Source organism: Octopus bimaculoides, chromosome 11 (assembly GCF_046866305.1).
Source record: "Octopus bimaculoides isolate indiv1 chromosome 11, ASM4686630v1, whole genome shotgun sequence".
Taxonomy (NCBI): Eukaryota; Metazoa; Mollusca; class Cephalopoda; order Octopoda; family Octopodidae; genus Octopus; species Octopus bimaculoides.
In genome coordinates, this window is record NC_142938.1 from 23367104 (window position 1) to 23383860 (window position 16757).

Consider the following 16757-nt stretch of genomic DNA (forward strand, 5'->3'; position numbering starts at 1 on the left):
GTTGATTTTGATTTTTACATTTGTTCTAATTCATTTTCCCCATTCTCAAAATACACAAGTGAAAACATAAATTCAGTAAATAATAGAGTGAACTTTTGGTTAAAAACAAACAAACGGGATGTCAGATCACTGGCACAATAACAAATAAACAAACACTTTAAACACAGAAACACACACAAACAAACACTTTAAATGCAGAAACACACACAAACACAAAGAGGTAAAGAGCCACTGAGAGAGCTTCTTTGTGTGCACTCAACTTGCTAGAAATAAACACCAAATCTTTTTCAAATCACATCTGATCATTTTAAAACAGAATGACTACATCAGATAATGAAATGCCTATTATATAAAAGACAGCATGATGATGGTTACAATGCCTTTGAAGGCAGTGCTTCAGCATAGCCTCAGCCATAATAGCTAACACAAATTAAAGAACTAAGAAACATGGGTCTTTTCAATGAAGGTTGACTTAAGAGCTAAACAAGTGAAAAAAGACAGCCTCTGCTACAGCAAAACTCTAAAGTAAGACAAGAACTGGCATTGCTAATACTAACCCATTGTATTGCTTAGCCAAAGCTCTGTTCTGGCTGAGCTGACTTATTATGATCAAAATCACTACATCCATGACCAACCAGTCTTATTTTTTGACACTTTATCAAAAACTACATTATCTAGTGTCCTGCCTTATTTATGATGGTAAGGTGTAATTTGCAGGACAATTAGCAACTATTTGTAGCAGGTCAAACTACTACAGGTCTCCCTCTGTGGCTCATGAGCTATCGACTTGACCAAGGCAGTGACCCACATAGGAAGTGAAGAAATACCATTATTAAGATATTGCCACAGTGTTTTTTCTTTCTTTTTTAATCCCCAATTTTTAAATAACATCAACTTGGGCAAAAGTTTGTTCAGTTCTTATATGAAGGTACAGTTTCACACGTTTTACTTGTGGAATTACTTGTGAAATTTTATAGCTTCTTAATAACTATGATTTTAGTCTAGGTCATTTATTTGAAAAACAGTCTCAATGAGATCATATTCTCATCTTCTTTAACAAATTCAGACTCAGGCATACCTATGAGGCATGGACATGGTTGTTGAAGTCAAGAAGTTTGCTTTCCAACCACATGGTTTCAGGTTCAGTCCGACTTTATGACATGTTGTGCAAGTGCCTTCAACTACAGACTCAGGTTGACCAAAGCCCTATCACATGATTTGGTAGACAGAAACTGGATGAAGCCTCACTCTCTCTCTCTCTCAGCATTGCACAATAGTTGTAAACTAGTGTTACTGTTATACAAATAATGTCATTCATTTCCAATCTTCCATGGAAACATGTCCTATCATAGAGAAAATATTACTTTGCTTGGAAACAGGTAAGGGTTGGTGATATGAAGGGCAGTTGCCTATAGAAAATCTACTTCAACAAACTAACATTAGAGCAATGATGATAATTCACAGAAGAAACCATTGTCTTGCTTTCAATGTTGTATTTAACCAGATTAAATGCAAAATTACTGGAACTCAAGATAACCAACAAATCATTGAATGGCTACTTAGAGATTGTATAAGCTGATTAACTCTTTTGTTACAATATTCCTGCTGAAATACATTGTCTTTAGTTTAATTAATAATGAAAATAACGAAAAATTTAATAAAATAACTTTGACATTATTAAACTGGTGTTTAGAACATGAATTAACATGAAATTTTGGTGGAAGGTTTAATTCAAATCACTTTAAAACAGAAAGTTTGTCTCATAGAACCAAGGGCCTTTTCAAGATAAGTTGATATCAAAAGGGTTAAACTAGATAAACTCCAGAATCCTGGGAAATTTTACTTCCAGCCCAACAACAACACTTCTTTTACCATCTATCTTCATGTTCAGATGAAGAGGAAAACCAAGAAAAAAAAAAAAAAAAAAGACAACAGTTCTTATGACAAACTTGGCTTGAACATTTTTAATAACTGACTTTACTCGCTGACCCTCACAACGCATATTTTCTCAATCTATTTTAATACTATATTAATCTGTCTTTCTACATCTATTCATTGTTATTCTTTTATTTTATATGCAGCTGTACACACATAATTATGAATTTTACATACTTGTAGATATATAAACATGTGTATACAGGCACGTGCGCGCACACACACACGCACACATTCTGCAGCTCTATACATACATAAGCATGAATCTCCATGTTTGTAGATATATGTACACACACACACACATGCACACACACACACAAACACACACACACACACACAAACACACACAGACACACACACACATCCAGCAAAATACACAAACATGAATACATACATGCATGTATTAGGCTCATGTCCATACATTCATGCATTTACATCTTAATCTAAGTCACTGTTAATCCTACCAATTAGATTTAAAGGGAGGCAAGGAGGCAAAGGTGAGAGGGGGGGCACTTGTCAATCAGCAACTTGACCACCTGTCAGATTTCAGGTAGTAGAAGGAGAACAATTAAATCCTCAGCCAACATTGAAGCCACCATATATGTTCTGGAGGACACTTATAGTAAAAGTTCAGTAAAGTGTCACACTAAAGTTTTTTCTCAAAACAGTTTTATTGTTCTGGAGCCTTTTCTCTCTTATTATTTATTTTATATTGAAAACTTTGTGGTTTGTGAGTTAAAGAAACTTTGTTATGGTGCAATTGGGACATTAAGTTTCAATAAAAGGGATTTGATTAGAGTTAAAAAAAACGAAAGAAGAAAAAGTGGTAGGTTATATTTTTTTCTTTGTTCTTCATTACTTTATTAAGTACAGAATATAGTGTGTGTGTGTGTGTGTGTGTGTGTGTGTGAAAGGGAAAAAATGACATAGAAGGAAGGAAGTACACAGACACACACCATGACAAATAAAACGGAGCCAACATAAAGGGACCAGAGAAGTCACTGTATGTATAACAATCACACACATACAAATATACATATTCAAATGGGGTTTTGACCACTACTTGAGCTATGCTCTCTACTATCTTTCAAAAGATCAATAAATATTCAAATTTACATTTACATTTACATTCCTTTGTGGGTTACCTATCATTTTCATTGGTTAATCAATTGGTCAATCTGACTGTCATTGAACATTCCATTTATAGCCATATACATATATAAATGCTTGAATTCCAAGAACAATCCAATACTTCTTCGTATGGAAAAACTGATCTTGATGTTTAAATATGCTTCAGCAAGTACGAGTACACACTTATGTATTTACACACACATGCATGTGTGTGTGTGTGTGTGTGTGTGTGTGTGCATGCTTATATGTGTGTGTGTGTCTATATACACAATTGAGAGAGAGAGAGAGAGAGAGAGAGATGATTGTCAACTCATAGATGAGTAGGAGCACTTTTAAATACAACAGTTTAGTTGTCAGATGGAATTCTTCTTTGATCAGCAAGCAATCTATTCCACTTTATGAACAAAAAAATAACCTCTCATCCTTTTTGTCTATTTTTCATGCACAATTCTTTCCTAATCAATTTATCTTTAGATTTCATATCTAAATGAATGGCTCTTACAAAATATCTTTGACAGACAATCTAATTCTGTATACTTTGTATATAAGGAATGATTTGAGTAGTTGCTATTTATACTGATAGAGTTATTTCTGTAATAGTGGACAGTACACATGTACACTCATGATCTAGTTGGTTTTTTTATGTTTAAATCTTTGGAATCCTTCATAAGCATAAACCATCATCTTCCAAGCTGCTAAGTTAATATGAATTTGACCTAGTTGCTGGAAACAATAACCATTATACTTTCATATTTCAGGTAGTGAGCAAGGGTGCTTTACAGTACCTTCTTTATATTTAACTCTTCATAAAGATCTTACTTAGGCCTCAAATTGTATAACATTACCAACTCATTAAGGTTTGTACTTAATGATTCAAAAGTGGGGGACACAAGTCTGCTTAAGTTAAAACAATTCCACGTGATATTATTTATTCTAATAGGTGTTGACCTTTTGTAAATGAGTACCCCCTTTCACCGAATGGTGCAAAGCAGGGTGCTTTTACAAGCACCCAGTTTTGCATGTTCTGCAAAGAAGGAAGAAGGGAAAAACAGAATATTTTAATTAAAAGAAGCTAATTCTACACAGTGGTTTATCCATACTTTCTTACAGTATCCAATCCAGTATGTGTCTCTTATTAGATATTTGCATGGATTGGTATTACCTACGTTAATTTTTTATGGGAATTACTAAAGAAGGTGAGGAGTTCATCATTATCATCATTTAACATCTGCCTTCCATGCTGGCATGGGTAGGACGGTTTGACAAGAGCCAGCCAGGCAGAAGCCTGACCCAGACTTCTATAACTGTTTTGGCAGGGTTTTTACAGGTGGATGCCCTTCCTAACACCAACCACTCAGCAGAGTGGACTTAGTGCTTTTTTATGTGGCACAAGCACAGGTAAGGTCAGTTTTGGCAAGGTTTTTACAGCTGGATGCCCTTCCAAACACCAACCACTTTACATTGTGGACCGGGTACTTTTAAGTGGCACCTGCACTGTCAGGGTCATCAAGTACTTGCAAGGAAAAAAAAACCTCTTTTGAGAAGGGAGGGGGCATTGGCGGAAGTGATCTTGTGTCAGATGATAAAAGGTTATAGTGAGGCAGAGAGATAGAAACAGGTGTCTTGCTATAGAGGAGGTACAATGTTACCCGGCCGGAGAGAGAGAGAGAGAGAGATCAGGAATGAAGAGAGAAACAGATGTGCTGCTGCAAAGGAAATACATGGTTACCCAAACTGAGGGAAGTGCAGCAGAAGGAGAGAGAGAGAAGGAGACAGCAGGATAGAGATGGTAGCAAAGTGCCAGGCATACACAATGACCCGGTGAAACAGGTCATGGGTGGAACATGCAGGTTAGAAGCTAGCAGATAGCAATGATACAGTGACACAGGGCCAAGATGACAGGATTGGGGAGTGGGAGGCAAGCCTAGTGCATGAAGTGGAAATGTGAGGAAGAGAAGAGATGTAGTTTGGTTTGTTGTGGTAGAGTGTGTGAGAAATTTTCTTGTTAAGTGTGGGTGGGATACACAGTGCTTTTAGAATTCAGTTTCGCTGACGTGGGTAGGTCTTCTCAAGAACTTCATATTGCCAGATATAATGAAATTATATTGCACCTTGGGTGCAGGATCAGTTTTGTTTCCTGCTCAATGTCAACACAATTTCTGATTTATGTTCTCATTCCAACAAAATCCCCAGTGTCCCATCTCCCTCCATAATGTTGCTCGACATTTGCAACCTCCTTGTGAGCTCACAAAGCCCCCAATGAGATGTTACCATCCAAGTTAAAAACAACTGCTTTATATAGTCAACACAAATCCCACAACAGCTTCATATCTTACACCATGCTACATCTGTTATCACATACAAAAACTAGAAGCAAATTTGAATGATTCATCACCTGGTTTATGCATCTTAAACAGTACATCACCAGATCAAAGTTGTACTTTTGAAGGGTCTCCTACCACCACCACCACCACTACAAACAAAACAGACATCCTTTCAGAAGTCTTTTATAACTCTGTAGATGAAAATTCTTACATTCCTACATCTAAATCTGGAATTTTTCTTAATGTTCCTATTAAAACTAATTCTTGACTTTATATTATTTTGGCCCTGGTTAGGATATTAGTCTTAAACAGGTACGTGTGAGACAAACAACTAGTAACTCATTTTTAATTACTGTGTAAATAGTCTTACCCATATTGTTGTTCAGGTATGGAGAGTAAAGAGGAAGAGTGAAGTTAGGGGTTAGCATAAAGGAGCAGTGGCAGGGAACAAAGTAACAATGGCAATGGGGTGGATTGAGTTTGGTGAACTTTGTGATGGGGGTGGGCCAGTGTGTCTGCTATAGCAACATAAGTTAGCAAAATTATACACAAACAAACACACACACACACACACATACATACACAAGTAGATAAGTGTACAAAGAAAATGGCTCCCACAATCATTCAGAAGTTCCTAGACACACGGACACATACCTGCCAGTCTCTGATGCCCATGAGAGTCATTGGCAGCTAAACTACCTGAATAAATACATTACATAAGATATTGGTTTCAAATTTTGGTACAAGGCCAGCAGTTTTGGGGAAGAAGCTAAGTCAATCTCATCATCCCCAGTGTTCAGCTGGTACTTATTTTACTGACTGCAAAAAGACGAAAGGCAAAGCTGACCTTAGTGGAATTTGAACACAGAATGTGAAGACACACAAAATTCCATTAAACATTTTGCCCAGCATACTTATAATTCTGTCAGCTTGCCACCTTGCTCTACATAAGATATCAAAGCTCTTTTCTTTTAAGACTTATCTACGTCTGTATACATGCACACACACACACACACACACACACACACACACACACACACACACACTATATAAACATGCAAAGATTATAAATCAATAAGGGACACTATACATTTGTTCAGCATGCCAGAAATAGCAGCCAAATACTCACACCTTATCACCTTAAATAAAGAAAGGATATATTTAACAATGTAATCCTACAAACTCCTAAAATAGTGAGATGATCATGACTAGAATTAATTATAACATACAAAACACAAGTCTCAATGCCAAAGATGCTATCTTTAAGACAGTATGTTTATTCTAGTATTTAACACAGAAGGCAGTCATTGATAATCAGATTAGTGGCTTCTTGAATTTGTAATGATGGATTAAGCAACACCTTTATGAATGAAGAGAGATTTGATACTAAATAGTGTAGGAGCGGGAGGAGGTTACGTTAATAACATATGTAGATGAGTCTTAATTTAAATGGATTTTCGGTACATCTGGCATCTAAAAATATCAATGTGTTTAATTTTGATACATTAGTGTGAAGCTTATGCATTTGCTTATCTTCTTTTTCTTCAATTCTTTGCTGTATGAAGCTAATATAAAATTTAAGCTTTTTTTTATATTGTTCAGTATGTTTGTACCAAAAGAAAATAAGGACAATATTCTATAACAAAACATATTTGAAGAATGGAAATTTTAGACAAACTGTTTAAGTTTTCATTTATATCTTTGATATCATACCTCTGCAACACACTTTTTTCAAGTAAATATGTAACATTTTCCCAAATAAACTACTTTTTAAAACTGTAAACTTATGTCTTTCAAGACCATCTTTCTTATTATTTCCCCCTTAAATATTTCGAAATTTAGAGCTTTGATCTTTTGATAGTTTGATTATATGGTTCATTTGAAATTCAGACTACTCACATTTGGCCTTATGATTGGCACCCATTTGCAATAGACTGATATTTTATCAATGGAAAGCTGTTTATCAATAACTTAATGCTACAAGATCAAACTTAAGACCCATCCTAGAGCACACTGAAGCTTACAGAAAATGTACACTACATAAACAAACAACACTGGTTCCTAGATCAGTGCAAAAGTAATCAAACACACACACACACACACACACACACACACACACACACACACACACACACACACAAGTGCAGGCTTCCACATATCTTTTTTTCTTTTTTACTTTTTTGTTTCAGATTGTGGCCATGCTGGAGCACCACCTTAAAGGGCTTTAGTTGAACAAATCAACCCAAAGACTTATTCTCTGTAAGCCTAGTACTTATTCTAGCAGTCTATTTTGCCAAACCGCTAAGATACAAGGACATAAACACACCAACATCGGTTGTCAAGCGATGGCGGAGGAACAAACACAGACACAAACACATGCGCGCACACACACACACACACACACACGCACACACATATATATATATTATGGGCTTCTTTCAGTTTCTGTCTACCAAATGCACTCACAAGGCTTTGGTTGACCTGAGGCTATAGTAGAAGACACTTGCCCAAGCTGCCTTGCAATGGGACTGAACCCAAAACCATGTGGTTAGGAAGCAAGCTTCTTACCACACAGCCACACCTGCTTTCAACAAAATTCTACTCATAAGTTATAGGTCAACTTGAGGTTTTAGTAGAAGACACTTGCCCAAAGGGTTGTGCAGTGAGATCAAACCCAGAACTACATGGCTTCAAAGAGAACTCATTAACAAAACAGCAATGCCAGCATGCATACACACACATGCACACACACAGTTAGCTCTGAGCTACTCTTTCCTTGGCTCGTTTAGATAAAAATAATTCTGAGCTGGGTGTTATTAGCTAGACCTCAAATTATAGCAGCACTGTTCATTTGAATAACAACAGATTGAAGTTGCAACATAAATTGAGGGGCAGGGTGAGAGAAAGAGAGATATTAGTTTGTCAATGTCTGGCTTTGTGTTGTGCTATTCATGCATAAATATAATGAGACTGAGTGAAGTAATTTACTACTGCAGATGAACAGGTGAGGAAAATATGGTGCTTTAATATCATCTTCATACCAAATCATCTCATCATAAACCTAGCAATGACAGTTCTGGTTATAAAGTCAGCATTAATGTTCCAGTCATAATGTTGATACTTGTTGATACTTCAGAGCCCATCATAAAATTGATCATCTGTATTCTCGTTATAAAATCAGTACTCATTTCTAGATCCAATTAATATATATTATAGATGTGAATGTATATCTATTATAAAAATATAATGGCAATATAGCAGAAACACATGTCATTTGACGGTTGTTCGTAGACATAATAATCATTATTGGTAATATATTTCCAGCTGAATCTGTGATTAAATAACAAATATCTTCATGGATTATCCGCAGGTTGTTATTAACATAGAGCTGAACACATTTCACAAAACTTAAGTCCAACATACCAATTACAACATGTAATTAATTGTAAATATTTACAGTATCAAAATGTCAACTTACTGATTACTTGTGTCTTACTACAAACAATACATTATATCTCACCAAACATTTGAACAGAGATTTTCCCTTCATTAATTTAACCTTTTAGCATTTGAACCAACCATATCCAGCCGAAATATTCTACTTGCTTTATGTTCAAACTGGCTTGATCTGGCCTCTCACACCTATACTACAATATCACTAAAAATACTGAATGACATCTTTCAAATCTCAAAAGTATGAGGTTAGGTATGATTAATTCAAAACAATGTGAATAAATATGCATTCATCATCATCATCATCATCGTTTAACGTCCGCTTTCCATGCTAGCATGGGTTGGATGATTTGACTGAGGACTGGTGAACCAGATGGCTACACCAGGCTCCAATCTGATTTGGTAGAGTTTCTACAGCTGGCTGCCCTTCCTAATGCCAACCACTCTGAGAGTGTAGTGGGTGCTTTTATGTGCCACCAGCACAAAGTCGGTGGTACTGGCAACGGCCACGCTCAAAATGGTGTATTTTACATGCCACCTGCACAGGAGCCAGTCCAGCGGCACTGGCACGATCTGACTCGAATGTCTTTGCACGTGCCACCGGCACAAGTGCCAGGAAGGCAACACTGGGCACAGGTGCCATCATGATTTCGCTTTCGCTTGCCCCAACAGGTCTTCACAAGCCGAGTTTCGTGTCACCTGCATAGGAGCCAGTCCAGCAGCACTGGCAACGATCTCACTCGAATGTCTTTACACATGCCACCGGCACAAATGCCATTATATTTAACAAAATAATCTGAATGCTAAAGGGTTAAAATTACAGTTAAAAAATAATTGGGTTTAAATCTCAGTGTGATGTGGTTTACATTGTTTGGGTGGATGCTCTCTTGTCAGTTAGATGGGTCAGAACTAAAACAACCCATTTACACAACATCAACAAAAATTTGAATTTTAAATAATTACATGTTTATATGTAACAGGTGCAGGCTTGACTGTATGTTTAAGAATCTTGCTTCCCAACCCTATGGTCTTGGGTTTAGTCCCACTGTGTAGCACCTTGAGCAAGTGTATTCTACTATAGCCCTGAGCTGATTAAAGCCTTTGAGTGGATTTGGTAGGCGGAAACTTGAAGAAATTCATCATTTATTTATATATACATACATACATGTGTGTGTGTGTGTGTGTGTGTGTGTGTGTGTGTGTGCATGTGTTATGTTTAATCTCACCATCACCATTACTTTACAACTGGTGCTGGTTTGTTTACATCTCCATAATATAGCAGTTCAGCAAAAGGGTCTGACAGAATAAATATCAGGTTTAACAAAGAGGACTAGGGTCAGTTTGTTTGACTAAGCCCTTCAAGGTAATGCCCCAGCATGGCCACAGTCCAATGAATGAAAGAAGTAAAAGATAAATGATGAAAGATAAAAAAGAAGTAAGCTAAAAGTTTTGGAGTTCAGTATAACTTGCATACTTATCCATTTGCACTAAATGGCTCTTCAAATAGTTTGTATTCATTTAAGTGTTAACATCATTAAGAGATTGTTGTTAAAAAGCATGGTGAATTTAACAAAACAAAACAAAACAATTATACAAACAAAAGTAATAAATTTTTTAAAAAGTAGACAACTTAATACAGTGTTTGTACAGCTATCCAAAATACAAAGAACTAGTTAAGACTTTTGTAATATACAAAGACATGAATGTTTTCATAACTTCAACACTAGAGAAAAACAAGGGCAGAAAAGTACATGGTGTAAGATAGTGACAGATAAAATAACATATTACTTCAGTTATTCTTTTGATCAAGTAATTATCTTTTTCAGTCAAGTACAGGGCAGATTATATATCCACACTAACTTGAGACCTTGTGAAAAGTGAGAATTTGGTGCTCTTTAGTTGAAAGAAAGAACAAGGCCAGATAGGTTAACAGATTAAGCTATCACCACACCTGAATTGAAAAGCACAATGATAGTCATGTAATAGTCATGCCAGTTTAGTGAAAGAGGAGATACTGTGAATAACATCACTGTTGAAATATCTTGCATTTTCCAACTGTTGACTTTATCAACAAATCTTGCTATCTTCTAAATTACTGATGGGTTGTATGTAAATAACACCCTTTTTGCTAACTTCTAAATTACTAATGGGTTGTATGTAAATAACATTTTTTTAACACTTTAGCATTCACATTACTTTATCAAGTGTAATGTTTGTTTCTTCACATTGTTTTGAATTAATCAGGCACTATCTTGTAGCTTCAAGATTTGGATGACATGATGTTTATTTTTTAAATGATATTGTAACTGTAAGCAGCTAGATATGGCCATTTTAACATAAAATAGGTAGAATACTTGGGTCAGTTATGGCATATGTAAATAACACTCTTTAACCCTTTAGCATTCAGATTACTCTCTGTCAAGTGTAATGTTTATTTATTCACATTGTTTTGAATTAATCATACATTAATCTTGTAGCTTCTAAATTTTGATAACATGATATTTGTTTTTAGAATGACATTATAGGTGTAAGAGGCCAGATCTGGTCTTTTTAATATAAAACAGGTAGAATATGGACAAGATATGACCAGTTTAAATACTAAAGAATTAAATACAGCATATTTTTGGATGACATTGTGATGTCGATCTTTTAACTGTTTAACTTTTAAAAAACTAATTAGCATAATAAAATTTTTTTTAAATAAAAAATATATTGCTATTTATTTACATATATACAATAATTAAATGAATTTCAAATTTATTACGTCAAAACGTCAAGATCTACCAACATAACAAGAACTCTAACCCTCTGAATATTATAATCTTTTTTCTTAAGCTTTTATAAATTCTAAATATTTTCTTTGTCTACAATATTTTATAAACTTCTAGTGACTTTAACAAAAAAGAAATGTAGCAGTACCATCTTCACTCAAGTCTCTTATTCTTAACATCAGAAAAGCCAATGACCTTTTTACCCTCTTTAATGTAGCTTCAAAGAACAATGATGTGACACAGAATTTTAAAAAATAAGTATGGAACCAAATCTTAACAAAACAATGAAAAATGATTCTCTGTCTTCTCTCTATTAGTTTTATGGGTCAAACTTCAAAAACTCCTGGTGTTGTCCACCCAACATCACCTTATTATTATATATAAACAGTGTCCTGGCACTTACTGGTATTCCTTTGGAATGCCATTCTAAATTGAGCCCATCAATCATCTTCTATAGCTACATAACAGCAGTGAACCCAGAAGATCTCAAAGAAAAAAGAGTTGGAACATTTAAAGTATTGTTATCCTCAAAGCTTCTCCAGATAATGTCTGTGTAAATAAATGTACATACATGAACAATATTTCAACTACAAGATACAAATTTTGATGAACTTATTTTTCACCATAAAAAATCAACAAATATAGAAAAGTATTTTAAAAGTTGATACGTTGATTTAGCTAGTAAAAATATAGTTGTCTAACTTTCTAAACTGACTGCTTGAAAACTGGTAAAACACGAAATTAATAGTCACAATCTCTGTAATTTCAGCTTAAGATAATACATAAGTATATTTGATTAAATATAAAATATAAATAGACTAAATATCATCATCAAAGTGCACATTTAACACCCACTTTTTCATTCTTGCATAGATTAGAGAGGCAGATTCTCTATGGCCAGATGCACTTCCTCTCACCAACCCTAACCTGTTTCCAAGCAAAGTAATATTTCCCAATGGCCAGACATTTTTGCAGAAAATTGGACCACTTTTATAACAATGACACTCATTTATAATTATCATACAAAGTCAAGACACACACACACACCTTCCCTTACAATATTAGTGACACTTTGTAACAAAGTAAAAAATCATTATTATTATCAACTGCAGTAAACTTCTAATTAGATATTGGGTTCAAATTCTGGCACAAGGCCATCAGTTCTGAGGGAGACCAAGTCAATTACATTGACACCAGTGCATGACTGGTACTTATTTTTATCAACACTGAAACAATGAAAAGCAAAGGTGACTCAACAGAATTGGAACTCAGAATGTAAAAACTGACAAAATGTGACTAAGCATTTTGCCCAGTATGCTAACGAGTCTGCCAGCTTGCTGCTCTAACTTCTAATTAAATATCAATTTCTAGCATTAATACAAGGTCACACACTCTGGGAGAAAATATAGACAATCAAACTGATCTATTTCTTGACTGATACTTTATTTTATCAACCCTTGGAATGATAATAGCTAAGTTGAGTTCAACAGGATTTGAACTCAGAACACAAAGGGCTATACCTGGAAGCCATTTTGTCTGATACTCTAATGATTTTGTCACTCCATCTATTCAAATAATGTTAAAAACAAAGAAAGGGCAGTAAGTTAGCAGAATTGATAGCATGCCAGGCAAAATGCTTTGTAGCATTTTGTCTGTCTTTACGATCTGAGTTCAAATTCTGCTTTGCCTTTCATCATTTCGTGGTCAATAAAATAAGTACCAGCTGAGGACTGGGATTGATCTAATTGACTCAGCCCCTTCTTCGAAACTTCTGGCCTTGTACCAAAATTTGAAAGCAATATTGATTTCAAATTTTGGCACAAGGCCAGCAATTTGGTAGGAAGGGTAAGTCAATTACATGAATCCCAGTCCTCAACTGGTACTTATTTTATCGACCATGAAAGGATGAAAAGCAAAGTTGACCTCAGCAGAATTTCAACTCAGATTGTAAAGACAGACAAAATGCTGCAAAGCATTTTGCTAGGCATGCTATCAAAAGTCAACCTCAGCAGAACTTGAACTCAGAATGTAAAGATGGACAAAATGCAGCTAAGCATTTTGCCTGGTATGCTTGCTGCCTTAAAAATTTGAAACCAATATTATAAACAAAGAATATTATTCTCTCACCTGTAGTGCTGATAAATTGGCCAAAAGAGTTCTTTGAAGGTAAATTTGCTCCTGCAAGTACTGTGGTGTAAGGTAGATGTCATTTCCGTCAGCCATTCCAGAATGCACAGTTACACTAACATTGAGGATCTGTGCTGTCACATCAGTGTCATCCTGCACATTGATGACAAGAATATTTTTCTCGTCAGTGTGTAGAACAGTGGCCAAAGCATTGATGAAGAAGTTATAGAGGGGTGACAAGAATGCTTCAGATGTCATGTTGTTTAGTCGAATTGTTATGCTGTGCCTCAGAATCTCATCTGTCACTAAACGCACATAGAGGTGACAAATAGCTTTTGCTTCGTTCAGTCCATCTGTAAAAAAAAGATAAAAAGAAAAAAAATGGTTAGCTTTAGGTAATTTCATCAAATCAGAGCAAAACATTTTTGTAGAAAATATTGGCAAATATTATAAAAAGGTAAAACAGGATACTGCTGAAGTATATTAATGAGACTTTAAAGCAAATGAATGTTTTCTTGACTGTTAAATGAAAGTGCAACTTTAAAATCAGGCAAACATTTTTTTTAGCAATGGGAAGAGCATCTGGCCTTAGGAAATCTGACCACGGTATTGTACCTAGAAAGTTCCCCTACAAAGTACAAGTCCAGGCAAGGTTATTTGTGGAAGACCAACATTCATCCATGCATACCAACCCAAAACTCAACCACCCACACACCCTGATCACCACCATCTTTTTCTCTCCTTTTCCAGCTGGGGCAGCCACGTATCTACTCTACAGCAAGAGACTTATTTCTATCCCTCTATCATACATTCAAAATCTGGTTTAAAGACACCTCCCACAATACTACACTCCTTCTCAGTCATGAAATCTAATATTGCAAGCTATTAGGTGACTTGATCAGCATTGGTGATGTAAAAAAGGACTCAGTACAGTCTGTAAAGTGGTTGGCATTAGAGAGAGCTGAAACCTAGCTGAAACCATGCCAAACAAACATTGGAGCTCAATGCAGTCCTGCAACACACAGGATTTTGTCAGACCAACCAGCCAACCCATGCCAGCATGGAAAATGGACACTAAATGATAATGATAATGATGATGATGATGATATGTCTGCATATAGATATATATACATACATGTGGGTGTGTGCGCTCACACGTATTTATATACTGTCCAACCCATGCCAGCAGGAAACATAAGCATTAGATGAATATTCCATCTTTGTATCTAAGAAAGAAAAGTCATGGCTGTTTCCAGAAGTCCTTAGCTGAAGTTAGTGGTGACTAATAGACAGTCATTGTTGTTATTTTCAGCAAAAAAATATTACACAGAATCACTGAATCCTAATTTGAAATTATTTGCCTACATACTCCTGTATCTATGGAGTTTGCAAAGGTGATAAATGATTCTTTTGGGTCTTAAAATGATTAATAGGCAACAGTGATAACAGTAATATTACCAACATGTTTTCATACCATTGTTACAATAAAGTAAAACCTACAAAATTCATTTGTTTTAAAGGCAGCAGGGAACGAAACAAGAAACTAGACAACATAGATAAAATAAACATCAAAGTGTTAGGGAGAAGAATGAAATATTCAGCAGCCGTACAGATCACTAGAGGTGGGAGTTCATATAGGAAATAATGGAAGGAAAACAAATATGAAAAGTGAAGACGTATTAAGAAGTAAATCCAACTTAATCCTACAGCTTTGGGGATTTGGAACAGTGTTTAAATTTGATGATAAATTGAGTTGTAAAGATTAATGTAGCAAGAATGCCTGATGCTATACACAAAAGGATTGCCCTAATTCTGAGAAAAATCACCTTTATTCATCTATTTGTTTATTGTTATAGCTGAAGAGTTAAAAAGGTTTTACTTTTATACAGGAGTTAGACTAAATTTATCATTTGATTTTTGCAAAATACTTTTTTAAAAAAAAGCCAAAAAGACATGGTGACATTTCCTTTTTATAAGATATTTAAAAAATAATGAAAATTCTTCATTGAAACCATATACAACATAACTGAATTTCAAACTGACACAACAGAAAAATGTTAACAAAAAAATACAGCTGCTATTGACTTGACTCTAAGCCAATTAAAGATAAAGCTAAAGATATCTCGACTTCTTAAATATTTATTTCATTTTGTTAGCTTGGCTAAGGTAAAAGCTATCTGATAACTCTCCATAGTGATAATTTTTAAACAGATTTATGCTAAATGCATGAAAATTAGGCTAAGAGTTTGCCTGTGACAGAGTTTGCTGTTAAGAACCTAAGTCAGCCTTGATCTGGCAGATCTAAAATCAAAGGCATTTCAGCCATGATCAACCCATTTTCCTCATAAACATTAACAGTACATCTAGGTAAGGCCACATCATTCAGTGTGCACTTCCTTTTTCCAAGATGGTATGGTAAGGTCTGGGGGAGTTTGGCTCCTGTTTCTAGTAGGTTGAGTGACTACATTAAAACTTTTTACCTTGACTTAAGAAAAATAATATTGGAGCAAAAGTTGATGATATTCAGTTGGACTAAATGCTTGTTTAGTGCATCACAATTCTCCAGGTCCACTTTCAAATTTATTTATCACGCCCTATCTCACAGGTGGGTCCTCGGTCAGAGTTACAATGACATATTTGTTACAGAAAAGTAACCATTACAAAGTGAAATCAGAAAAGTGAAGGGTAAAAAATAGCAGGTGGAGAGGATAAATGAAAGGCTGCAAGGGTAGAATGATAATAAAAAAGAAAGAACTAAATGAGATAAAAATACAGTGAAAGCTAGGAAATTTCAGAGGAAACCAAAGGAGATGTAATTTTTAGAAAATATGCGCATGCACGCACACACAGAAATGTAAGAAGAAAAATTGTAGGAAAAAACACTGAGCATGTCACATAAGATCAACAGCTTTCCAGAAACAATCATCTGATCTTATTTTTCTTTTCTCAGATATAGTAGTGTCTAGGATGATATTACCCAATATGTTTATTTATTTTAAGTCAATAAGGTTTGATT

The 16757-nt window shown here is 35.1% G+C and overlaps 1 protein-coding gene across 6 annotated transcripts in view; it reads right to left on the bottom strand.

Moving 5' to 3' along the window:
• Positions 1 to 16757, bottom strand: part of LOC106877480 (protocadherin-like wing polarity protein stan) — a 309480-nt gene that overhangs the window by 162848 nt on the left and 129875 nt on the right. For all 6 annotated transcript variants that reach the window (XM_014926393.3, XM_089359659.1, XM_014926392.3 and 3 more), the window contains exon 2: positions 13742 to 14094. In XM_014926393.3, coding sequence (XP_014781879.1) covers positions 13742 to 14094 — 353 coding nt within the window. The remainder of the gene's footprint in view (positions 1 to 13741; positions 14095 to 16757) is intronic.